The following is a 25,034-nucleotide window of genomic DNA, read 5'->3' as shown; positions in this document are numbered from 1 at the left end:
CCCCCTACTAAGTTTTTTGTACATATCTCGGAAACTACTATAGCTGTGTCAACCAAACTCTATAGAATCGTTTCCTTCAGGCATTTCCATATACAGTTCAAAAATGGAAGAAATCGGATAATAACCACGCCCACCTCCCATACAAAGGTTATATTGAAAATCACTAAAAGTGCGTTAACCGACTAACCAAAAACATCAGAAACACTAAATTTTACGGAAGAAATGGCAGAAGGAAGCTGCACCCAGGCTTTTTTTTTAAATTGAAAATGGGCGTGGCGTCGCCCACTTATGGACCAAAAACCATATCTCAGGAACTACTAATCTAATTAATTTTTACAGCAAAATAAAAAAAATATGTAAAGGACGGATAATGAAATCTCGATTATCACTTTATCATGCGAGAGTATAAAATGTTCGGTGGCACCCGAACTTAGCTCTTCCTTACTTGTTTCCCCTAGGTTGGTGCAAATGTCCTTAATTATGATGCCAAAAATTAGCACAATTTGTCAACCAGTGTGTTCACAGTAGCTGTTTATGTCAGTCGACCTCAGTAGTATTTGTCGAATTTTACAAAATTTTTTAAAGTTTTTTTGTTAAATTTTGGCTAAACACTCAACAAATATCACTGAGCAATCACCATTAGCTCCATGTGACTTCTGACTATTCTTGTAACTCAAGTAACCGCTCCGGGGAAACTGTTTTGAGTTAATTGAAGACATCAAAACAAATTCGACGCGAGAGCTGAGGTCGACTGACATCGACAGCTTTTGTGAACACACTTGTTGACTGATTGCGCTGATTTTTGGCATCATAATTAAGGACAGTTGTACCAACCTAAAAAAAAATAATTTACCTGTCTTCCATATAAGCGGGAGATTTAAATGAAGAATTCCCGATACTTTCTGGACAGGTTGTATGTACATTAATATCCGATTAATAAATTTAATTAATACTTGTATAACTTAAATAGAACTAACAGCTGTTGATTGTTTTCTGACCACTTCCGATTCTTAACTTTGACTTCAGCCATCCGAAATGGTTTCGCAAGTTCAAAATCCCCACTTTCTTAATTATATTTCAACTATTCTTCTCACAATATTCTCAAATAATATTGGCAAACATTAATATTGGCATCTGGTAACTCTAAAATTCTCAAAAGAATCACCAGACCATATTTAGCGAGTTCACTTACTTAACTTTCAGTCTGTTCAACAACCATTTTCCGCCACCTGTGTGCCATATTTCTTCGACTGAGGTAGTCTCAATTTTTTTTTTCATCCGCTCTTTCTAAATTTCTACCCTTAATAGAGAAGTGAACATTTCCACCAATCAGAGAGATGAAAACTGTTGCCTGAATAAAAATGGCTGCCACATTAGGATATAGTTGAGGCTCTGTTAATTTTTATATTAAATAGAAGAGACATTGCCTTTGCGACATTTCAACTTCAGCTTCCAAATAGAACTGTGCAAGAGGATTTTAGTCTGATAAGATTTAGTGAATTTTGGATTTTCTTTAACATTAATTTATAACGTGTGATAGAAATTTACGGAAATCGTGGAGTTGTTTAGAATGCAACATCATCCCGAACCGTCTTATATGCCGGAAGTGCCGTTTCAGCCTTTGTGGGGGCAGGAAGCCCCTCCTCCGCCCCCAATTGTGCCATATCAAGAATTAATCGCTGGCTTTCCCTGTACCGATTTAGGTGTGTAAAATTTGGGAAGACTCTTTAACTGTTACATATCGCTTTTGTGGAAATTTTAATGTTTGCTCTCCACAGCTCTTTGGCAACGCTCACAGGTAAGCAATTTGGTAAGTAATCACCGATCCACAAACAGTCGCAGCAATAATTCGGAATCGACCAATGGAAGCCTAACGAAAAAGACTCGTCGACGAGTGGCATCGATGGCTCAACGACGGGCGGCAAATATTCGCGAACGCCGTAGGATGTTTAACCTAAATGAAGCCTTTGACAAATTGCGACGAAAAGTACCAACATTTGCATACGAAAAGAGACTGTCTCGCATCGAAACTCTACGCCTGGCAATCACATACATAGGGTTCATGACCGAACTTTTGACTGGTGCCCCGATGTCGACGCACAAACCGCGTTCGAATGATCTTTATGCGGGAATGAATGGGCACCATCATCCCGGCCCGATCGGTCACCACCATCTTCATCCGGCGGCATTTCAAAGGGATTTCGTATCGCCCTATAGTCACAGCTTAAGCTAAGTTGTAAAGCTAACTTACATAAATGGAAAAAGGGCGGGGTGAAAAATAGCTTAATAGTTCTGTTGATAAATGTGCATTGTTTTTATTTTACGTAAGCAATAAAAGAAGCAACCCAAACTTTATTGTTAATTCATTAGCCGCCGTCATTAGCAGACATAAATGAAAATATCTCTGACTCACCAATAATAAATACAGGAGTTATGCATTCATATGGGTACAGTCTTCACAACGAGGGCTATATATCGCCTCAACGATTTTATCCCAGTATATCGAGTATCTAATTATTCTCACAAGGGCCATGTGTAAAACAAATTCCGATTTTTTTCTTGCTGATTATCCGAAGTGGGAAGTTGACATATTGCTCATGAAAATATGGGCATGCGCAAGCTTTCGTGGGATGGCAAATAATCTAGACAATACATATACCGTGACACAAATCATTTAATATGATAACTGATGCTAAAACGACTATTATTAATATGGAATATTCTATTAGCACAGGATCAACTTGATACTGTTATCATAACCTTTCTTAGTTCGGAAAATATCTTTCAGGCTACACTGCATTTCCTATTATTGCAGAATTGCACTTACGTAATATACTACATAATAATGCGGTAACGAAAATATAATATTAATTTATGTTTAAAGTAAGCTTCTATTTTCATTAAATTTATAGAGGAAGTCGAAAGGTCTTTAACACAAGCTTCTAGCCGTTTTAGTTGATGAGTAGCCTCCGCATTCCTTAGTTCGTTTGCCATGGTCGTCATCAAGAGAAGGGTCTCTCATCCGATACCGTTGACGCTTTTTCATTGGTAACGTTTTTTACGTGGCGGATCCCAAACCCAGCGCACAACCCTATGTAGGGGATGTTTCGCCTTCTCACTTTAGCTCGCCTTCGAACGGATGTTCTTAGGCTACCCAGAGGATACTTGGACAAAGACCGCAAGTCGTGAGCTACTTGAGCCATATGTAAAAGAATCGTTTCTGGTCACTCCCAAGTGAATGGCAATCAGAGAACTTTCCTCACTTGCGTGAACTTACATATACACATGACTCCAACCTCCGAGCAGGCACAATCTTCAATAAGAGTGTACAGCTGCTGGGGTATGCCGATGATATTGATATCATTGGCCTCAACACCCGCGCCATTAGTTCTGCTTTCTCCAAACTGGATAAGGAAGCGAAGTAGATGGGTCTGGCAGTTAAAGCGGGCAAGACGAAATATTTCCTGTTATCAAACAAACATTCGTCGCACTCGCGACTAGGCTCCCACGTTACTGTTGACAGTCTTTGACAGACTTCGAAGTTGTAGATAATTTCATCTATTTTGGAACCAGCATTAACAGCAACAACAATGACAGCCTCGAAATACAACGCAGAATAACTCTTGCCAACAGGTTCTACTTTGGACTGAGTAGGCAATTGAGAAGTCAATTCCTCTCTCGACGAACAAAAACCAAACTCTACAAGTCGCTCATTATTCACGTCCTGCTATATGGTGCAGAGGCATGGACGATGACAGCATCTGATGGGTAGGCCTTAGGAGTTTTCGAGAGAAAGGTTCTGTGAAAGATTTATGGTCCTTTGCGCGTTAGCCACGGCGAATATCGCATTCGATGGAACGATGAGCTGTATGTAATTGCCAGGCTAGGTAATGTTGTCCGAATGGACGAAAACACTCCCGCCGGGGGAAGCAGAGGAAGGAAGACCTCCACTAAGTTTAAAAAGATCAGGTGGAGAAGGACCTGGCTTCGCTTGGCATTTCCAATTGGCGCCACGTAGCGAAAAGATGAAACGACTGGCGGCTGTTGCTAACTCGGCTATAATCGCGTATCTACGCCAGTAAAGAAGAACACAAAAAAGTTATAATGTATTATACGAACAATAAACTCCTAATACAAGCAAATGAGTTTTCATAAAAACATTCATACTTCTGCATGTATGGACTCGTAAATAGGTACGATTATTTTATTTGATCTGGCGATATATAGTAGAAAACGGTCGCAGAACACACGCCAACGGAACGTTTTTTACTTGTTCGTAAAGAACCAAAATATACCTGATAATCCCGCTACGTAATTGCCATTGATAAAAGGAATTATACACTTGTTAGTAAACAATGCGCCCTAACCACAAATAGTAAGAAGTCAGCCGGATGAGAATCGCTGCACCTGACCGTGAGCAAACAGGAGGAGGAAAGCGAGGAGAGACATGTTAGCAAAGCGTAAAATTATAATTAAATTAAATGTAACAGATTGAGCAATATTTTGACGAATGTGTGGTAGTGTGTGGCAAACGAGACAAGGGATGCGTCCAAAACCAACCCTCTAGTAATAGCTAATAGAGCGAAACCAAAGAAATGCCATAGAACTTACGTTTTGCTAAAAGGTATATACATACATGTATATAAATATGTATAGTATATGTAAAGCATATGTATCGTAACCAAATTCAAACACTTACATACATACATATGTACATATATTTAGTTATGAACTACATATATGAGCGCATTTACGTGAACGAAAGAATCAATATATTTTATATTTAATTTATATTTTTCTTAATTGAATCCAAATTGGCAGATATTACTTGAAAGCTCCTTACAAAAATGCTTAATAAATCCTTCACAGTATTTCCATTGCCAATTTTAATAGGGTTGTTGCGTAATATTCGAATGCAACATTTGTTTCAAATCTTCTAAGCAATAAGGGAATGTGTATGCGCCTCAAAAAGGCGTGAAATATGTTTTGTGGAATTAGTGACACTTCATGCATAAAAGTGAGCACCCCGCCAGGCCAAACACTTGTGCGTCCGTGTATGCATGTCGAACAATGATCAGTCCCTAAGTAGAGTAGCAACGCTCGGCCGCGCCAGCGAGCAAGTGAGTGATGAGTGCACCCTCATTCTGCCAATTATGAAGGGCGGATTATCGTGCGCATTTGGCTTTCGTGTGCGCGCCGCAGTGAAGGACGTTCACGTGCCACCGATTAGCACATGGGGAAAACATGACTTTTGATAGTCTTATTAAAACATTATTAAGTAAAACTGTAGCAGTTTTGAGAACTCCGGCGTAGGAATGTCGCAATATGGACGGAACTTCCAGCAGTGAAGAATGATACGGAGTTGTGAAAATTGTAAACGATTATTTGTTGGCACTTACACGCCTCGAAAGGCTATGCATGAAACAAATTACGCTCATATTGAATTAAATATGCCACCGAGGCGCTATGTTGTCTAATTCGTTCATATCAATCGTATGTTTTCCCTGTTTTCCCTCCCATAACAAATTAATCAGATTAGCACTACGAGGCCTCCGAGTATGTTCATTGATCTAAAGCACCCTGACTCTACCCAGACTTAATGGCACTCCGTGACAACTTGATTGCACTTGCAATTTTGTGCAGATTTTATTACATTTAGCACAAAAGCAGTAGAAAAATGTGAAGTAAATTAAACCGATATGATGAATTGCTTTAGCTTTATCTATTGAACAGGCGTACATCATCTTTATATGTTTTTCCTCATAAGTATTTTAAGCTATGGCTTGAGTGATTTTGAACAAATAAGGGAGCACTAAGTTCGGGTGTAACCGATCATTTCATACTCTTGCAACTTGCCAAGATCAAAGACTAACAAATACCTTTAGGTGTTTGCAAAACTTTATTTTAAATGTGTTGCGAAGGAGTTCAACATTATTTGTTCTACGAAATCGATGTTATATGAAGTTTTGGGCAAGCTTTCACCCAATCGTACCCATTTCAAATTTTGGTCATAAGTCAGCACACCTCAGAGGCACTAATCGCGTTTTATCCCAACACATTGATTGGCATCGCTCAATTTCGCACTGCACTGTAGGAGTGTCAGGACAATATTACCTATCAAATCTGGTTGAAATCGCTTCTGCAGGTCCCGACATATGAATTTTCATCTAAATGCGCCCACCGTCCAAATTTGGCACCGGCCCTTATAAAACCCTTTCGTAACATCTCGGGTGTAAAATTTAATGTCCCTGGCGGATTCAGTTGTTGATTTATCGAACAGTAGTTTATATTATATATGTATAGAAGTTTTAAACTAAACGTTATACGCGAGGCGGACGGTGTTATCAACCGATTTCTGCTATTTTTGCAAAATTTGGGCGATATATTTGTATTGGTTTGAAAGATTTATAAATTAAACTTATTGGGGGTGGGACCACGTCAACTTTGTTTAAGGTTTTCCAACCACAGGTGCCCTTAATGTGATGCGTTGTGCCAAATTTGTATTCCGTATCTTAGTTTACGGTTTTGTTATGAGGCATCGGTCCGATTGCGACCATCAACAAACTCTTCTTTACGTTTTTGCCAAGGAACATGTTCTCCGAGTTTAATAAAGATATCTTAACTTTTATTCAATTTACAGCTTGCACGTACAAACGGTCACCTGGATTTCCACTGAAATATCTATATATAACCTTAGATCTATCTCGATTGATTGATACAAACTGTCGTTAGGTGAACAAATTATGTATATTCTGTAATAACACGTTACAAGAGTATAAAAATGGGGTAAATCATCTCTTCCCCTTCTTCACCTTCTTTCCATCATTTAACGAATTTATTGTTCACTAAAGCAAACTGATTAGATATTTGGGCAAATTTATGGAAAGTTTAGGATAATCATGGAAAATGTTGAGAGCGATTGAAATGATATTAGGAATAAGTTGCTGTATGAACTCAAAATTCCGTATTCACGAGCAACAACAGCATAATTCGACACCTACAACTGTTATGGTAAAAATTTCCTACGGGTAACGGTAGAACAGCCTGAAGAGAAATACCTACTTTATCTAATCACGTTGAACGATACTATAAATTGCGATATATGTAGATGATAAGCTGATATTCTCAATAAATTCGAATTATGTCAGTTAATAAGTTGAATGCTCGTGCCATTGAATGTAGTTTAAAGCATTCGTCATGTCCACAGTACAATCGATTTGGTTAAATGAGACATTCTTAACTCGTCTGCTACAGCAAAATGTAAAAGGTTTTCGCAAAATTTCAAATTTCAATTGCCAATGGAGGAACCCACGTAACTTTTCCTACTCCATTAAAATCGAAATTCAGTTAGAAGGTGAGACGATAATACTCCTGACTATATATTCGTAGTACTATTTTAGATTTTCGTAGATGGAAAATTACGAACAGGTCAATACGTGCTCAAGGCTCAACCGTCTGAGGAAATGAATAGTTCAGACGCATTAACTAGAGAATTTTTCATGTATACCGAGTTGACGCCAGCCTTTGAGCAGCTCTATGCAAAAGTTTTTAGGGACGTTAAATTTTCACAAACTGTACAATCATTTTACCAGGGATTAAATGAAGGATCTATAAAAGAATGTATTCTATTAGAAGACGCACTTTCAAAGGGTTACCGGAATGCCAGCAGCCCTGAGGGGCTTGATGTTATGCACATTGAATCTGCTTTGAAAAAACTGGCTGCTTTCCATGCAGCATCTGCTGTTTATGCATCCAATCATCACGTCGCTTTATTTAGACAGTTTAGACAACGTTTTCAAACTAGCACTTCTGACCAGAACCATGGAAGCGCTTTGCTCATTGAGCGCGATGTAGTACTAAATCGTAAATTTATTGAAGGACTTCGCTTTTACGACATGCGTGAATACCAGGATAAGATTGTGAGTACTATCTAATGTGCACCGAGTTCAAAAAAGTTATTCCGTTAGAATAATTTCGCTTTTGTAGAGGTCTTTCGCAAAATCCCTCGAGCAGCAGAAGCAGTTAAGCGCTCCTTATGATGTCAGCGACTTCAATGTTCTATTGTACGGCAATTGTTGGCCAAACAATTTTCTCTTCAGCTACGACGCTTTTGGCAATATAAAAGATGTATTATTCACTAACTTTACAAACTGTCAGTGGGGCTCACCTGCGATTGACCTGCTCGCTCTGCTGCTATCAGCTTGCTTGGCAAATAAGATAAGCAAATTTGATTATTTCGTCAAAGTGTATCACGATGAGTTGTGCTTAAACTTGAAGTTACTGGGGTATAATAAAGACCCGCCAACGTTAACGGGCCTACATCTGGCTATATTAAAGTTCTATTGGTGGGGTAAATGCGGTTACAACTGGTATGTCCGAATATATACAACTATCATTAAAACGGTTTTACTTGACAGGTTTTGAAGTGATCCAAAAAATTCTGCCAGCTGTGATGCTGTCGTTTGGCGTTAGCGAGTTCCACTTAAATGAAGCCATAATATGCAACCAAGAGCTAAATAGGGTATTTATCAATGAAGCTTATGCGAATCCCCGGTATGCCAAGGAAATTGCTGCGATTTTGCCTTGGATGGAAAATCGAGGCTTCCTAGAGGAATGACAGCGATTTAATTATACGGAATTCCTCTGACTTCTGCATGATTTGTGTCTCTGACCATCGATTATATGAACATATAAAGTTAATATATCCCAAACATGGAGTAAAAACTTTAAGGCAATGTTTTATTAGGAGGGAGTTTTTATTTTCGTAAATTATCCACAAACTCGCTTTTTCACGAATGTTCAAGGGCCAAAAAAGGAACCGAAACATACAACTTTATTAAACAGAAAATACTAATATTTAACAGCAATTTGTAGTTTCGGGTGATAATTACGTTTCGATTAGTTGTGTAGGTTAGGTGAGGTATCATTTTGTCCTATTGTTATTGAATCATAGAATTTAGAAAATATATAATTGTACTTAAATCCCTAGGTTTTGCTAACATCTAAAGTTTTGTAAAATATATTTTTAGATAGTACTTGCACCTATAGCTAAGTAAAAGGCATTGCTTTCAAGAATCCCATTCGCAAATATCACACTTTAATGTTCACAACAGCGTTGTGGTTTTGGCCGATCGGACCAAATTACTTTCTTCTTTACTATTCATACTAACTAAAAAATAATCATGAATGGAAATCATCAGCTCAAAGTGTGGAAAATGAGAGACCTAACTATAGTTGAAACTATGAAATAGAACCGGAAAGTATTATGAATTTGATATACTCGCGCATTTCTTCAACTTCATTCATCGAATGAAAGATAAAGGGGCTTGTAAATACTTCGGTTTGACCATGGGGTTTCGGTATAGCAATGAAGTACATGAAACCTGCGCAGTAAACAAACTAAATTAGATCGATGCCAGGTAAATGAAGACTTAAACTTTTCGACATGTCAATTAACAAGTTGGTGATCTTATGTAGTGATGATTTGCTTGAAGAAAATTAAGAAAATGTAGCTAAATTTAAATGACCTCTAATGTTTATTTGTATGTACATACATATTTTTCGAAATGTGAAGTGAAATGAAACTCAAAGCTTTGATGATAAGAAAATTTAATAGTTTTAAAACATATTTGGTGGGCCTATGATACCCAAAGTTTTTCTCAAGTGGCAACTCTGGTTAACTCTAATAAGTAGGCGTCGCTGAGAAGATTTCTCTTTCTGAGAACAATAGTTCGTGAACGTCGAAGCTTTGGTTTTTGTCTGTATGCACTCTTGTCGGTACGTATGGGGCAGTAGGTATTTCATCTCGATCAGTCAGTGTCGTGCATGCATTGCGAGTGAATATAAATGTGAGCTAAGATGAGCAAACAAACTGCAGCTTTGGTGACATGTGAACAATTTAAACTTTTTCTCCGTGAGAATTTCCAAGATTTTGATGATCTTATAAACTTTTCTGCAGTTCGAGCCTTAGATGACGGCGAAAACTATATTACTACGATTATAAGAATTTGTGCCGATATAAAGCTGAAAGGTGAGATAAGATTTTCACATACGAGCGCAATTCACACTGAAATTGTTTACATTACAGTTTTTACTCTGATTTTATTTACTTTTATGGTGTGCTTTCGTTTTTAGATACAAGCCTCCAACGGGTGCAACTCATACTAAAAATTCCGCTGAAGGTTAATGAAACAAAGGAGAACGAAAACAACGAAGAGAAAGTGCCATCGTCAGCTGATGATTATCATGAATTATTTGTCACCGAATCGGATATGTACGACAACATCGTGCCAGAGCTAGAGGAGTTATGTGCAAATTTCGATAACAAATTGCATTTCAAACCAAAACAATATCGTTTTGCTCACGAACTAACTTGCAATTATATTCTTCTGGAAGATCTTCAGGAGAGAGGATTCGAAAATGCACCAAGGCGAGAGGGTCTCAACGAAGAGCATACTAAAGCGGTGCTTGCAAAGTTGGCGCAGTGGCATGCTGCTTCCGCTAAGAGAGTTGAAATAAGAGGCGATTACCCAGAAGAGTATGTAAACAGCTACTTCTCACAGCAGAATTTGCCCTTTATTGAAAATATGAATGCTGCATTCAATGAGCCGTTTGCTCAATGTTTGGAGAGCTATGATTTGCTGCTTCCTGAAAAGGAGGTCATTGTAAGTAATTCAGTGTTTTACGAAAACCGAAAATTTCACACTTTTAAGGTTTTTGATTGTTTTTGTTTAATGAATAATATTTGAAGAATATTTTGTCATAAATTCAAGTATATTGGAGCAAAAATGACGAAGTTACGAGTATTTTTATGCCTGTCTTATGAACGTTTTACATCAGTTTTGAAAACTTAAAAGCGTTTTCCTCACAACCACGTTTTCAAAGTCAGTGGTCCTCATAACTTCAAATCTACTGCGCCAATTCGTTTGAAATTTTGAACACTATTGTCCGAATTAATAATTTATAATTTAATTTTTTGTTGTCTCCATAGTTGAGTTACATGAAAAACATGAATGAATTATATTTAAAATTTGGCAATATCGATGCACAAGCCTTTAATGTTCTTAACCACGGCGACTTTTGGATAAATAACATAATGTTTCGACACAGCGAAGATGACGAAGAGACAGTTCAGGAGGTGCTTTTCGTTGATTTTCAGCTACCCAAGTATGGAAGTTTCGCAATGGATGTATTTTGCTTTTTGATGACTTCGCCACAATGGAACATTAAATTGAAAAATTTTGACAATTTCATAAATTTCTATCATACCGAGCTGATTCGAAACTTGAAAACCTTAAATTACATGAGACCAATACCTACACTCGAGCAGATAAATGCTCAACTGGAAAAGTATGGTTTGTGGGGTATGTATCAAATATAAAAGTTTGTATTTACTTTCATATGAACTTTTATTATTTACCCTAACAGCTTTTGTTTGTGTTCAACGGATGCTTGCAGTGGCTTTACTAGATCCCCATGAAAATTCCAACATTGAAACTTTCATGAGCAATAATGAGGCGGGAAAAGCTTTTAAAAAACGCATGTTTTATAATCCCAAATATGTTCAGCAAGTGAAAGAAATCTTGCCGTGGCTAATAGAGAAGAATTACATGCATTATATGACACAGATCTCATAATTGAATAGTATTTTACGATGAAACACCTATGTACACCCGCGGCCAAGCGTAACTTACCACTTGATATTTTCTCACTATCTTAAATTTTTTCGTTCTTTGGGTAACTTTTTTATGGATTTAATAAAATACGGGGAATATATAGATGGCTCGAATATATTTGTTTAACTGTTGACTTAAATCTTTGTAAAATTAAATTGAGACAACTTTTTTTTATTTGCACAAAAGTCTTTGATTTCATTATTACTAATTCTTGTAATAACTTAACAACATTTTTTGTTTCAATTGAAAATGGAATTACAACATATTCAAAAAGAATAACGGGAAATCTAATATGGCGTCGGTCCACCTCTAGCGGATATTACAGCTTCGATACGAGCAGGCATTGACCCAACAAGTTTCTCCAAAACACTGCTTGAAATTTCCTCCTCCCAAACACTTTCTAACATTTTTTTTAGTTCTGGTTTACTTTTACTTTTTTGACAGAACTTATTTTTTTTTTAATATTTTATATTTGTGTAAGTCAGAGATCACTTCGTTAAAACTTAACGGAAAAATTCCTTTACCGCAACAAGTACCGTTACAATGAGTGATAGAACACGTTTTCGCTAGAAATTTATTAATGGTAAGTTACGCTTGGCCGCGGGTGTACCTAGAATAGTAAGTAGGTATGTATTTTGTGGAGAACAATTTAGGTATACTAAATAAAACGCTTTAAAATCGTATTAAATTTCAAATCACTCAGTTTATTTATTAATGTAGTAAGTAAAATATGAAAATTGATTTGATTGATGCATTTGGCAGTTTATATAGGCTTAAGTTAATTTATTGAAGTAGTTATGATCATGCTGTCATCAAAGAAACAGTCGTCGCATTCGTAACTTGGCTCACAAGTCACGTGTTCGACAGAAAGGTTTTGTGGAAGATTTATGGTCCTTCACGCAATGGCGCTGCTGTTAACTTGGCTATAACCGCGTAAGCTGTTTTACACCAGTAAAGAAGAAGAAAAAGAGGTTTGATCATGAATATTATATTAAATCTTGGAGTCCACCATTAAAACTGTTTATTTCCTTGAGAAAAATGGAAAAATTTAAAATATGTCGTTTTAAAAAGGTATTTTTCCAAATGTCAGAATAAAGATGTAAGTTCAAGCGAACAGTTCAGTTTTTCCTGCCATGTTTCGTAGAAGTTTCTCATATTAACCGCCAATTATATGGGCGCGAAAATCAAAAATGGTCAAATCGCTATAATTGCCTCAAAAGCAAATTCTTTCGATTTGTAATCATCCTTTCCGATATATTTTTGATTATATAACCAGAATATATTAATAAAAAAGGAACGTAGCTTTGAAGATATTCCAAATGAAATATATCACTTTGAGATTAAATATTTTCATCTAATTATAGTTTTATATTATCAAAGCCGAAAAATTAGTTTAAAAAATTTTAACTGTTAAATAACTAAACTAAATCAAGCGTCTGTGGTTGAACTCTGGAAAGCGATAATCTCAATCTTCATATATACATACATATATGTATATATAATTTGTGCAGGCAATGAGCTCTTATCTCTAAGAGTACGCTTTTAAGCTCTTAAAATCTCGACTAAGCATTTCATTTAAAGCTTCGAATTGTTGCTCGCTCCCTTAAAGTTGACTAGTTAGGCGTTATTTATCACGAGTGCCACATATTAATTCTAAAAAGAATTAATCACGAAAATGCCGATGACAAAAGGAAACGCTCAAAGAAGTAAGTAGTATCTGATCGGCGACGAAAACGTCAATACCAATGATGCTAAGGATAGTGTTGGGCTTTTAATACCCTTTTGGGCAAACGCCGCTCTGTTCGTAGACTTATTGAAAACGAGACAAAGTTTCAGGAAGTGAAGAATTTTAAAATGAAACCTACGATAGCGCCGGCAAGAATTACGCCACAATCAGGTTGTACTGCCGAGTAGAAAGTACTATCCTATATGATGAAAATACCAATTGCTTCGATGCAAAGCATTTTGGAGAAGCACAACGTATTTGACATTGAGTCCATCATGTACCGTTCAGTGGAATCGTGAATATATTACAATTAAAGCGAAAATTATACTAAATCATCCTTAATCGATTTCATTTATTTTAGCCAATACCACATACATATGTACTATGAACATGCTGTTTATAATTAAATGCTCGCTCTGTTTCATTAAGGTACCTTTACACACCATCACCAATTTATATGGGGGAAGGTCAGCCGGATACTCGAAAATTCTGAAATTAGTTATATAGGGGTTTAGCCAAGTTTTCACCCAATTCTATCAATTTTTGGCCCAAAGATATACTGTTATTAGTAAAATATGCTCTCTCATTTTTATATATTGGTACGTGGTATAAAGTTACCCGGAAATCTGAAAATCTTTATGTTAGGTATGTATATGGGGCTAAGAGAAGTATTGACCCGATTTAACCCATTTTTGGCATTAAGGCATATTGCTATCATGAAAGGGTTCTCTTCGAATTTCAATTATATATCTCACACATTGATCGATATTTTCGTCAAAAAGCCCACTTATTCGGTTCCTAAGTGTTTGAATAGTTTTGGTTCCTATCGAGAAGGTTTGATGGTCGATTTTTTTCAAATGAGCGCTTTGGAATTATGAAGCATATACATATGTACATATGTATGTACATATATGAAAATTTAAACAACATTTTTTTAGGATGTGCCAAGCTGTTTAAAGATAATGAGAAATATATTGGTTCGATCACAACACAGTTTTCTGTAATGAGTTTATCGAATTCCATATTTTTAAATTATTAATAAAAGGGTAAGAATATAATTATTTTGTTTGTCGTCTTACTATTCGAAAGCAAATGAGTATCTGTTGTCAGCTTTGGAACGAGGGATTCGAAATTATACCGGCTTGAAACAAGTCATCAAGTAGAATGGAATAATAGTAATTATTTGTGGAATTCATGCGGAAACCTATGCAAGCATACTTTTATTGCGCTCTTATACTAATTGAATTTTGTTTGTTTTTGTTGTTAACTAAATAAAACAAATAAAATTGTCACTATTAAGTGGTATTCATGTTTTTTGGCAAATGTGTTTAGTTTTCAGGTAACGCTTGCTTGGTATATCTGTCACTTTGGCTCTTAGCCATAGCATTTATGAACACAATACTTGTATGTACATACTTATATGAAAGTGTATAAGAGTATTCGTGTACTTTATATTCGCAAATACCTTTCTTTCGGTCATAAAGTTGATATGATATTCTTATTACGAGCTACTTAGTGACTATTTACTATCTACTCATATCGTTAACGAATTTTAATTCATGTACACACATATGTATGTATGTATATATGTATATGTATGCTATTGAAATATATATGTATACATTAAACTGATTGGCATCACAAGGTATTCGGAACTCAGATATGTAGTATATGTACATACACTCCGAGAAAAAAAACCAACGCAGTAGAAAATTTTACAATATTAAATTTTTAAACTGTCGCCATTGGCTCAAAATACACTATTTCTCGTGTTTGGCTTTTTTGTTAGGTAACTATATACATTAGCTTATCGTTATTTCTGAAACCGTTAGTCTCTGCACTTGCGGTATTTTCTTTTGGGTCAGTTGCAAAAATAAGTGAAGTTGGACATGGTGTTAGAATAGAGAAGAAAGTACATATCTTAGCTTCAAGTCAAAATAAATTATCCTCAAATAGCTCGTGAAATGGGCAAAAGTGATATCATTAAAAATTATACGAGTTTTAATTCTTTAAATCGGAAAAGGATAGGGGACATCCGAAAAAGTAAAACCTGGTTATGAACGACAAATTAAATGGAATTGTATTACTATACTATGTGAACATGCTGGAATAATCAATTCAATTTTTTACGAAACTATAAACAAATATAAGTATAAATAAGCCGTTCAGCCAAAAAGCCATAACCCGAATGACGGAACAGCAGCTAGAGTGGGTAAAATCACACACAACTTGGACTACACTAGACTGGGGAAATGTTATATACTTCCGGCGAATCCAAATTTAATTTGTTTGGATCTGACGGAAATTCTACAGTACGTCGCAGGAAAGGAGAGCGTTTTTTTGGAAAGCTGTGTTTTATAATCCGTAAAGCATTCGCCTTATTTAATGGTGCGTGTTGGCTATAACTAAGTTTGGTGTTGGGCAGCAAAAATACATCGCGATTTTGAAAGAAGTCGCTTTGCCAACTATTGAACAGCTGTTCGAACAGACTATAAAAGTTTATTTTCAGGATGATTCAGCTCTTTGCCACAGAGGAACGGTAATTAAAGCATAAAAATACTGAAATATATTTTTCAATAATTCATTACAAGCATTTACATATTACAAACCAAAAACATTTTATGAAATTGAGTCTCTCACGTAGCCAGGAAACAGTCCAGATTTCAATCCAATGATTTAATAGTTTTATTTTGGTTTGTTATGGTTCTATTGTTAAATACAGAACATATGAAATGCAAAATATTTAAATAACTTGTTTTAAAGTTATATTATTGTTCATAACAAATTTTAGTTGTAAGGTTTGTTATGTGTGTGTGTGTTTGCATTTCTCACTAAAACAAGTGCTAAACTATAAGTTTATTATATGATTTTCATATGCTTTAAACATGAAGTAAATAAAAGACTGTTTATCTTTAGATAACATGAACCTTATACCTATTTATTCATAGTCATTCTATTAAGTGCGTGGGTTTTTTCGCCGAGTGTACATAAGTATGCATACGTAGTACTTAACTACTGAACTTGCAGAACACTTATGTATGTACATATATTCCAACTCGCAATGAAAAATTCAAAAATATAGCAGGCGTACATATGTATGTATGTAAAATGTGACGAGTGTTTTACAATGTTAAGCACCCAATTATTAAATTATTCCTTACAATGAAATGCAATGTGGTGTTTATGACAACAAACTTCGTAGATAATATTTCACAATTATTTTTAATTTGTATCAGTACTTAATGATTAAAATGTTTGCTGATGCGCTCTCTATACAAAGAGAGAGGCGAGCGATCCGATCTGATGCGGTACAAATAGTGAGGCAAGTGATTGGCAAAATTTGAAATAGTCGTGAACGAACCGTTGAACAGCATAAACGCTGTTTATTAACAAGAATATAAAAGTTTATTGTTATAATACATACTATATAAAGAGTTTAGGATGTCATCCGTAACCGATCAAAATCAGAATGAAGCGTCAGAAATAAAACCAGGTACAGGTTTCGAAATTCCAAAATGGTTAACGGCAGAACTATTTGAAAATGTTCTTATCGAGTCCATTCCGAAATTTCGAAAAATCACACATTTTGAGGCTAAGCCCGCATTGGCTGCTGGAGAAAACTATGCCACTGTCATGCTACGTATTCATATAGACATTGAATTAACAGGTTAATGAGTATTTGTGAAAGATGTAAAATATACAATTTACTAAATTATATACTTTTACTGCATTCGATTCCGCCATTTGAAGTGCAGATGCCTTAACGGATTCGATTTCGCTCATGATGAAGCTGCCGCAGGAAAATGAAATTCTTAAAGATATGATGCGCAAGCATAACATTTTCGAAATCGAGTACAAGATGTACCATGAAGTTCTACCCGAGTTCAAGAAGATGTACGTAAATGCCGGAGTCAATGCAATGTTTTCCGCCAGTTGTTATAACATCGATACACCTTCCGAATTTGGAGTAATATTGCTGGAAGACCTTCGACCACTTGGTTATAAGAACGCCAATCGATTGGAGGGACTCAACTTGGTGCATACAAAGGCAGTGCTTGAGCGTTTATCGCAGTGGCATGCTGCTTCGGCCACACGTGTCGAGACTAAAGGTATATTCCCGGAGATGTTCATTAAAGGTATATTCAGCGAATCCCAGCGACAAAATATGGAAAATTTCAGTGCAACAATTGAATCACAATTTTTATCCTCTGTAAAAACAATTAAGGGTAGCGAAGATTACATGGACGACTTGGTAAGTGACTCACTAGAAGCTTTAGCTGCTATTTACTTCCAAACTTTCTAATCGGCTTGAATCATTTGAATACTCAGGTTAATGTTTTCGATTATATTACCGATTTATTGTTCGATACATCAAAGTATGATCCAAATGAATTTAATGTTTTGAACCATGGTGACTGCTGGAGCAACAACATCATGTTTAAATACGATGCAGAAGGCAAAATTGTAGACACGGTCCTCATCGACTACCAAATGGTGAATTATGGCTCTCCTGCGAAGGACTTGCTGTACTTCTTGGTATCGTCTACCGCATATGATTTAAAAGTCAATAAATTCAACTATCTTATTAAATTCTATCACGAAAACTTAGTGAAAAACTTAACAATTTTGAAGTACCCCAAAAAATTGCCGACATTGAAAGAAATTCATTATGCAATTATAAAATATGGAATATGGGGTAAGTAGTTTCAGAACAATTTGGCTTATTGCAATTATGTGATGTCAAAGCTAATTTATTCATATTATTATGTTTGTATATATTTCACCATATCAATAGGATTATCGACGTCTTTCGGTGTTATGGCAGTGGCTTTATTGGAATCTAATGACGATTCTAATATAGATAGCTTCATTAATGATTCGGATGCTGGTGATCGGTTTAGAAATTTGATGTTCTCCAACCCCAGGTACCGCAAACATTTGGAAATTTTGCTGCCCTGGATGAGCAATCGCGGAGTTTTCGAAGTATAAGTGTTAATTACCTCAATCCTTGCGTATCGAATGGGAAACACCGAGTGGTTTTGTAAATACAAATAGATTGTTTAGGCATTAATGCCATTCAAATAATCCATTGGAGTACTAAACGCTCTTCTGTGATGCAGCGGTGGGCCAACTCTTGTCTCTATATCTGCTTATTGTATCTCCGCACAAATATCAACGGAAATATGAATGTTAAATCAAGCTCACATAATAAAAGTTTTCGTATTTTTTATAAATGTATAACATTGTAAGTCAAAATTACAATTGTAATAAAAAGTAACTTTCCAAAACTAATTTATAATTTTGTACTTCCTTACTAACTGCTAGCAGAAGCTTAGTTTGCAACTCTGCTGAATTGCATTGCCATGACCTCATTTACGATCAAAATATGCACTTTCAATGCTTCATATTGTGGGATGTTCACGATGCTTTAATTTTTAAAGAAACACACAAAAGTTTATATTTCACTGATACTCATCCAAGATATTACTTACGAGCTATCGAAGTTTTAAGAGTAAATTTTTGTAGGATCTCTTAAAAAAGAGATCAAGTACATGAGTACCTTAAAGTTAGCTGAAGAATACACAACATGTGCTTGGATGCGAAAGCTTTGGCGCAAAAGCTCTTTTTGAGCAAAAAAATATACAAACTCGTATTTTTAAATGTTTTGTTTATCAACTCATCGCTTCAATTCAATGTCGTCGTTAGGCCGGATTAACGAAGCATTCTGAATTACCCAGGAAGAAATCGAACGAAGCTGGATAGTGAAAATACAAGTAAAATTATAGTAAAATACAAAGAATACAAATTAATATTCCAGACACCGTTGTATTTACTACTTTGTATTCTTTTTTAGAACCGGATGTGATTTTGGACGTTTTGAAGTCATACTGACTGTAACTTTTGCGAACATATTATATTTCGATAGCTTCGTTCTTTTCATATAATTAGTAAAATTACATTTCCACGCCTGCCCAAAGAACTTTTTTTAGTAATTGAAATTTTCAACTAAAATCTTTTAAATAATTTGCAATCTTTTCTTCAAGAAAGATTTGTTATTTCAGTTTAATGGAGGCCAATTCAATAAATAACAAGATAAAAGGTTAACTTCGTTCGTACCGAAGCTAGAATATCCTTCACAAGTACAAAAGTTCCTATACAAGCACTTGATTCCGATCGGAGCAGCTATATGCCATAGTGATCCGATATTGGCTGTTCCGACACATTATCAGCTTTTTGGTGAGAGAAGAACGTGTGCAAAAGATCGATATCTTAAAAACTCAGGAACTCGCGTATATACAGACAAACGTACATGGCTAAATCAACTCAGCTCATCGCTAAAGATCTCCGATGCTTTTGGTCTGTTACATTTACATTGAGGATATGAAGATACGTATTTATACATAGCTTACGAAGTTTACTCAAGTATTGTGTAAAAACCGTTTTAAAATTCAAGCCACATATTTTAAATGCTTTAGTGTCATACCTAGTGGCGCACATCAATTAACACCAATTAAAACTAAATTGAAAAGCAAACGAATAAATCTAAAATGTTCTTCTAAGTTGAAAGTGAATCACAACCTGGAACGCACACATCGCAGCAGCAGGGGATTTCTACTTTTCATATTCGAAACAGTTTCAGAGACATATGTATGTATGTGTGTGTGTTAAGAAATCGCATCACATGTCCCGGTAATAAGCAGGCATTCAATGTACATATGTATAAATATATGCCAAATTTATAACGCAAACAGGCCACAGTTCTAATCAGCCAAGTACGCTCACAAAACAGACTTATCAATCAAGCATTATTAGTGGCACTCACGGTTCTTGTGATATGGTCACTTTGCCTATCGCATAGTGATAATGATACTCGTACCATACATAGCAAGTGTCGATAGTGGCCCAGGTAGGGGGGAGTGCAGTTGGTTGCGGAGGCATGATGAATGATTGTTGTTGCTGTATTTTTATTCACCGGCTATAATTCAGAGAATAATCAATTGGTGTGTGGTATTATTTTTCAACGAATATAATTCGACTTATGCGAATTCGGAGCATTCCTAACCGAACCAACCACATTTCATACCAGAACCAGCAATCTTTCGGCAAACATTGGGTGCGACCGCTGCAATTGGGCAAATAATATTCAGCTCTATCTTTATAGCAAGAGGTAAATGTTAATTATCAAGTTTGTCCAATTTATACCGATACTTTTAATTTATTTTTCACCATAAATGAAATGTAAGCAAACATGCTATGTATGTTTCTTTTGATATAAAATAAAGGAAATGTGCTGAGAAATTATCAGTACCAAAAACGCCATTGGGGTGTGAATTGTGATTGATAAAATAGTAAAACTTGTTTAGTTTCCATGTATGGACAACGTAAAAATAAAATAAGTTCTGATTTACTACAATCGTTAATAATAGTAATTTAAGTTTAAAAGATAGTGAAAAGCGATTATTATCTGCCATCATCAAGTACAAATATTAAATGGACTTAATTGCCGACACTTGTGACGACATTACCTGAACGTGCTACTTAACGCAGAGTGTGATAGCATCGGATAGAAAGTTATCAATAATTTTGACTTTTTTAAAATAAAATACGAAAATTTTAAATTTCATTTAATTGGAATATAATAACATAGTGAATGTGAATATAACGAAATACATAAACCAAAAAAAATTGCTTACTTGACGCTTTCTCCATATTTGTGGTAGATATTATCCTCCAGCCAGCTTCAAATATTGAACTCTAAGAACTGAGCCTAAAAAATTAACTCTTTTCAAATGAGACATTGGGTAGATACATACATACATATATAAGGTATGTAGTATATTATCACAAGTGAAAATAAAAAAAAAAAACACTTAAAACAATTTAGGCGTACATTTATGGTATTTAGCCTTTCTATAACGGGTTTTTCCTACATCCGCATAAGATACCAAAAATACCATATACGTAATGAGTTCAAAGTTACTTACTAACGCACGAATTGTGAGGGTATACAATGTTCCACACATTGTTAGTCACCTGTTACATTTTTTTTTGGCGAATTAGAAGTTGTACGAGGGTGGGATTTTAATATTCGTTTATGTATACATACTCATGTATTTTTAGGGATGACACGCTAAGGTGTTTTGCAAGGAGGGCTGTATAGCTCCACCCACAAACTCAAGCGACATCTGTCTTTCGTTGATCCAAAAACGTTACCATCAAAAAACTACTTTTCCAATTTACAACTTCAAATGTGTTTAATTAATAATATGCATATGTTTACATGTATTCTTCTAAGGTTTACCAAATTACAATGAACAACACACCAAACGGAAATGTCGAGAATGATGTTGGCAAAGTACCTGAGTGGTTGGAAGCAGTCACTTTTGAAAATGCCGCACGCACCCATATTGGAGAAGATTTTAGCAAAATTGTCAACGCTCGATGTGATATTGACCCGAGTAGCAACGCCAACTATTCATCTTTGCTGATGCGTCTCCATCTGGATGTAGAGCTTACAGGTTTTTATGCGCATATAATATTAGATCTTGTGCTCTTTACATAGTCTCTTCTTAGAAATGTTTTATCTTAACACTTTAACAATTTCACATACAGATGGCAGCTTAAAAACTGATACTTTCGTCCTTAAAGTACCGCATAGCAACGAAATGATGTCAAAAATAATAAATCTGCTAAAACTGTTCCCGAAGGAGGAAAAAACGTACCACAGTATTATACCGAAATTCGAAGCGCTTTACAAGCAAGCGGGCAGTGATATTAAATTTGCTCCGAAGGCGTATCAAGTCGATCGCGACATAGGTGTCGATTATGTTTTGCTGGAAGATCTACGCCCAAGAGGTTATAAAAATGCTAATCGAGTCAAAGGTTTAGACTTGGAACATACCAAACATGTGCTCCAGAAACTGGCTGAATTCCATGCTGCATCCGCGTGCTACGTGGAACACTTTGGAATGTTTCCCGAGGAATTCACTGTTGGAATTTATTCAAAGAATAATACAGAACTACTGAAGCAATTCAATTCGTCTAGTGCATTCTTAGCCCAATTGAAAAAGTGGAATAATGGTCAAGCGTACTATGAAAAGTTGGTAAGTGGCACGTTATACATTTGCATTAAGGACATCTAATTGGACTCGTTAAATTCTCGAAAATTGTTGCTATACGATTGTAGTATGCACCTAAAAATCTACTTGACTAATTCTTAGAATGAGCAAATCACAATTTCGCTAATAAGCAGATTACTTATAATATTGTATAGGATGCCTTTAGAAAAAACTTATACTTATATATTCACATCTTAATTTTTAGGCTGACAGCGACAGCTACCTGGTGGATCGCCTGCTGCAGAATCAGACTTATAATCCAAGTGAATTCAACGTACTCAACCACGGCGATTGCTGGGTGAATAACATTTTATTTAAGTATAGTGCGTTCGGCACAATTATGGATACTCGTTTTATTGACTTTCAAGTGGGCAAATACGGCTCGCCAGCTAATGATCTGTATTACTTCATCCTATCCTCCACTGCCGCAGACATCAAAATAGCACATTTTGACTACTTGGTTCGTTACTATTTCGATAACCTGGTTGAGAATTTAAAACTTCTTCAATATCACAGGCCTTTACCGAAACTTCGTAACCTCCACTCCGTGTTATTGAAACATGGTCTAACAGGTAAGAAAGTAGATAAAATCTATTTGTGCCCCTTTAAATTATAGACATGAATTCATATTTTTTAGCCTATTTGGCGGTCGCTAAAATATTGCCCGTCGTGATGTTGGAGAAAAGTGGTGATGAAACCAACAAAAATGGAACGCAAAACGAGGATAAACTTAAATTTGCCATGTATACTAATCCAAAATATGTTGAGTCTGTATCGAAGCTTTTACCATGGTTGGATAATCGTGGTTTGTTGGACTGGAAGGTCTAGCAACTTTTAAATTCACCGAGCTTTACATAGATGGTATCATATATCTCTCATGTACTTGTATAACCTTCTACGCTGTACATATAAAGTGTATTAAAACAACAAAGAGTGTTAAAAATAAATTCACCTTGTCATTATGAAAATTACCAACTTGTCTATTTATTGTCTTCAATAGAGCTGGCACTCTCCGCATATTTGAAAATGCAAAAAAATCGGATTTACGAAGATCCAGTAAATATTTGTGGTTTCTAGTATTTTGAATAATATGACACATTCATTATACCCGGAACAGGGTAGGTATATAAAGTTTCTTTTATTACAACATCTCCTTAACCAAATGATATTTACGACATAAACCCACCATTTCCAGAAGAAAGAAAGTGGCGTAAACGAAGAGTAGCTTAGTAATGTTCTTCTTGCGCCTTGTTGCAAATGCTTTAATTTATCCCGTCATATGAAGAGTTGAAAAACTGAGGTCTGAAATTAACAGTCTTAATGTATGTATGTTGCGCTCATAAGGTTAATGATTGGATCCTACAAAATTTGAATATGGAGCAAATGAATACACCTTCAACGCGCTATTTAGAATTAGAGGGTGTTACGGGAAATTCTACAAGAACAATTATCACGAAAGCAAACCGTCGCCTATATCTACATTTACAAAGAGCCAGAGGTCTTTTATTGAAAAATGTGATGCGGAAGTGGCCACTCGATGATTCTGAAGAATACGTATGTATGTATATTGAGAGCCTTCTTGTAGGGGAACAAATTTTTAACGAGGGCCCGCGCCTAAACTATGCGAGCCCTAATGAATTAAATGTCTTAAACCATGATTTAAGGACAAATAATATTTAGATATGTGTCCTGCTCACATCCTAGTCATGATGATGTCCTATTCGTTGATTTTCAAATACGCAAATGAGGTACATCTGCCATGGACCTTCGGTTATCAACTCAGCAGCATAAATGCATCAAAATAATTGACTAGTTAATGTATTTATCAACAGCAATTGACAAAGAGGTTGAATTGATGCTGGCAAGATAGTTTCGCTGATAATACGCTTACATTAAATTTTTCTTATCTTCTTTAACAATGTACACGATTTAAAATAATTCACTTTAATAAGCTCAGGCGAGGCTGATCAGCGCTTTTGGATAAAGAGTTTCACAAACCCTTACTTTAAAGAGGCTATTTTAGATATCTTTACATTTTATCATAATTGCAGATAATTAAATTTTATAAAATAATTGCTAGTGTCTTACTTAATTCTCATGAACATTGTGATACTTGTATATTAAACGTAATCTATTGATTCAAACTTGCTATAGGAGTCCCAATAGCACAAGATATCTTAATGAAACTGAGTAGACTGTGAGTTATTGCAAGTAAAGAAGCGCGATTTCAAATGCTAAATTTCTTCGGAAACTCTGTTATCCTCACTTATTTCTTTAAAATAATTTTGTAGATACTCAGTTGCCCTTTGAAAGGCAAAGAATGAAAGTTTAAACTAACGATAACTGAAAACAGAGCGTAGTTGAATAATAGAGAAATTATTATAAAGTCATTAGGAATCAATTAGGCAACTAGTAGAGTAATAACTGTTATTATGCTCTCTATGTGAATATTAATTAACTCTCTGAGCTTTTTGCAAGCTTATTTGTGCCATATAAACAACAAGTGTACACAAC

The 25,034-nt window shown here is 35.6% G+C and overlaps 4 protein-coding genes across 4 annotated transcripts; all 4 read left to right on the top strand.

Moving 5' to 3' along the window:
* Positions 1-1,452: 1,452 nt before the first annotated feature.
* LOC126756576 (protein Fer3) lies at positions 1,453-2,335 on the top strand. Its single transcript, XM_050469767.1, has 2 exons — positions 1,453-1,703; positions 1,779-2,335. Exons 1-2 carry the CDS (start codon positions 1,571-1,573, stop codon positions 2,231-2,233), a joined length of 588 nt encoding a protein of 195 aa, XP_050325724.1. The 5' UTR covers positions 1,453-1,570; the 3' UTR covers positions 2,234-2,335.
* A 4,859-nt stretch (positions 2,336-7,194) lies between these two features.
* LOC126757315 (uncharacterized) lies at positions 7,195-8,730 on the top strand. The gene is made up of 4 exons (XM_050471120.1): positions 7,195-7,354; positions 7,411-7,919; positions 7,987-8,350; positions 8,418-8,730. Exons 1-4 carry the CDS (start codon positions 7,198-7,200, stop codon positions 8,615-8,617), a joined length of 1,230 nt encoding a protein of 409 aa, XP_050327077.1. The 5' UTR covers positions 7,195-7,197; the 3' UTR covers positions 8,618-8,730.
* A 1,079-nt stretch (positions 8,731-9,809) lies between these two features.
* LOC126767782 (uncharacterized) lies at positions 9,810-12,370 on the top strand. The gene is made up of 4 exons (XM_050485410.1): positions 9,810-10,030; positions 10,135-10,664; positions 10,991-11,363; positions 11,428-12,370. Exons 1-4 carry the CDS (start codon positions 9,859-9,861, stop codon positions 11,634-11,636), a joined length of 1,284 nt encoding a protein of 427 aa, XP_050341367.1. The 5' UTR covers positions 9,810-9,858; the 3' UTR covers positions 11,637-12,370.
* A 4,365-nt stretch (positions 12,371-16,735) lies between these two features.
* LOC126768099 (uncharacterized) lies at positions 16,736-23,491 on the top strand. The gene is made up of 8 exons (XM_050485991.1): positions 16,736-17,068; positions 17,157-17,653; positions 17,731-18,097; positions 18,197-18,384; positions 21,680-21,920; positions 22,015-22,505; positions 22,726-23,092; positions 23,158-23,491. Exons 1-8 carry the CDS (start codon positions 16,843-16,845, stop codon positions 23,346-23,348), a joined length of 2,568 nt encoding a protein of 855 aa, XP_050341948.1. The 5' UTR covers positions 16,736-16,842; the 3' UTR covers positions 23,349-23,491.
* The last annotated feature ends 1,543 nt before the right edge of the window (positions 23,492-25,034 follow it).

Source organism: Bactrocera neohumeralis, chromosome 2, assembly GCF_024586455.1.
Source record: "Bactrocera neohumeralis isolate Rockhampton chromosome 2, APGP_CSIRO_Bneo_wtdbg2-racon-allhic-juicebox.fasta_v2, whole genome shotgun sequence".
Classification (NCBI taxonomy): Eukaryota; Metazoa; Arthropoda; class Insecta; order Diptera; family Tephritidae; genus Bactrocera; species Bactrocera neohumeralis.
Note: the sequence above shows the minus strand (reverse complement) of the source record. Positions and strands in the feature narration are given on the sequence as shown.

Bases quoted from the DNA above. Each gene is read 5' to 3' on its own strand.
- LOC126756576 (XM_050469767.1), top strand. From the start codon at position 1,571: ATGCAACATCATCCCGAACCGTCTTATATGCCGGAAGTGCCGTTTCAG. The intron at 1,704-1,778 runs GTGTGTAAAATT...TGCTCTCCACAG, and splicing joins CTTTCCCTGTACCGATTTAG to CTCTTTGGCAACGCTCACAG.
- LOC126757315 (XM_050471120.1), top strand. From the start codon at position 7,198: ATGTCCACAGTACAATCGATTTGGTTAAATGAGACATTCTTAACTCGT. The intron at 7,355-7,410 runs GTGAGACGATAA...AGATTTTCGTAG, and splicing joins AATCGAAATTCAGTTAGAAG to ATGGAAAATTACGAACAGGT. The intron at 7,920-7,986 runs GTGAGTACTATC...TCGCTTTTGTAG, and splicing joins GTGAATACCAGGATAAGATT to AGGTCTTTCGCAAAATCCCT.
- LOC126767782 (XM_050485410.1), top strand. From the start codon at position 9,859: ATGAGCAAACAAACTGCAGCTTTGGTGACATGTGAACAATTTAAACTT. The intron at 10,031-10,134 runs GTGAGATAAGAT...TTTCGTTTTTAG, and splicing joins TGCCGATATAAAGCTGAAAG to ATACAAGCCTCCAACGGGTG. The intron at 11,364-11,427 runs GTATGTATCAAA...TTACCCTAACAG, and splicing joins GGAAAAGTATGGTTTGTGGG to CTTTTGTTTGTGTTCAACGG.
- LOC126768099 (XM_050485991.1), top strand. From the start codon at position 16,843: ATGTCATCCGTAACCGATCAAAATCAGAATGAAGCGTCAGAAATAAAA. The intron at 17,069-17,156 runs GTTAATGAGTAT...TTTGAAGTGCAG, and splicing joins TATAGACATTGAATTAACAG to ATGCCTTAACGGATTCGATT. The intron at 21,921-22,014 runs GTTTTTATGCGC...TTTCACATACAG, and splicing joins TCTGGATGTAGAGCTTACAG to ATGGCAGCTTAAAAACTGAT.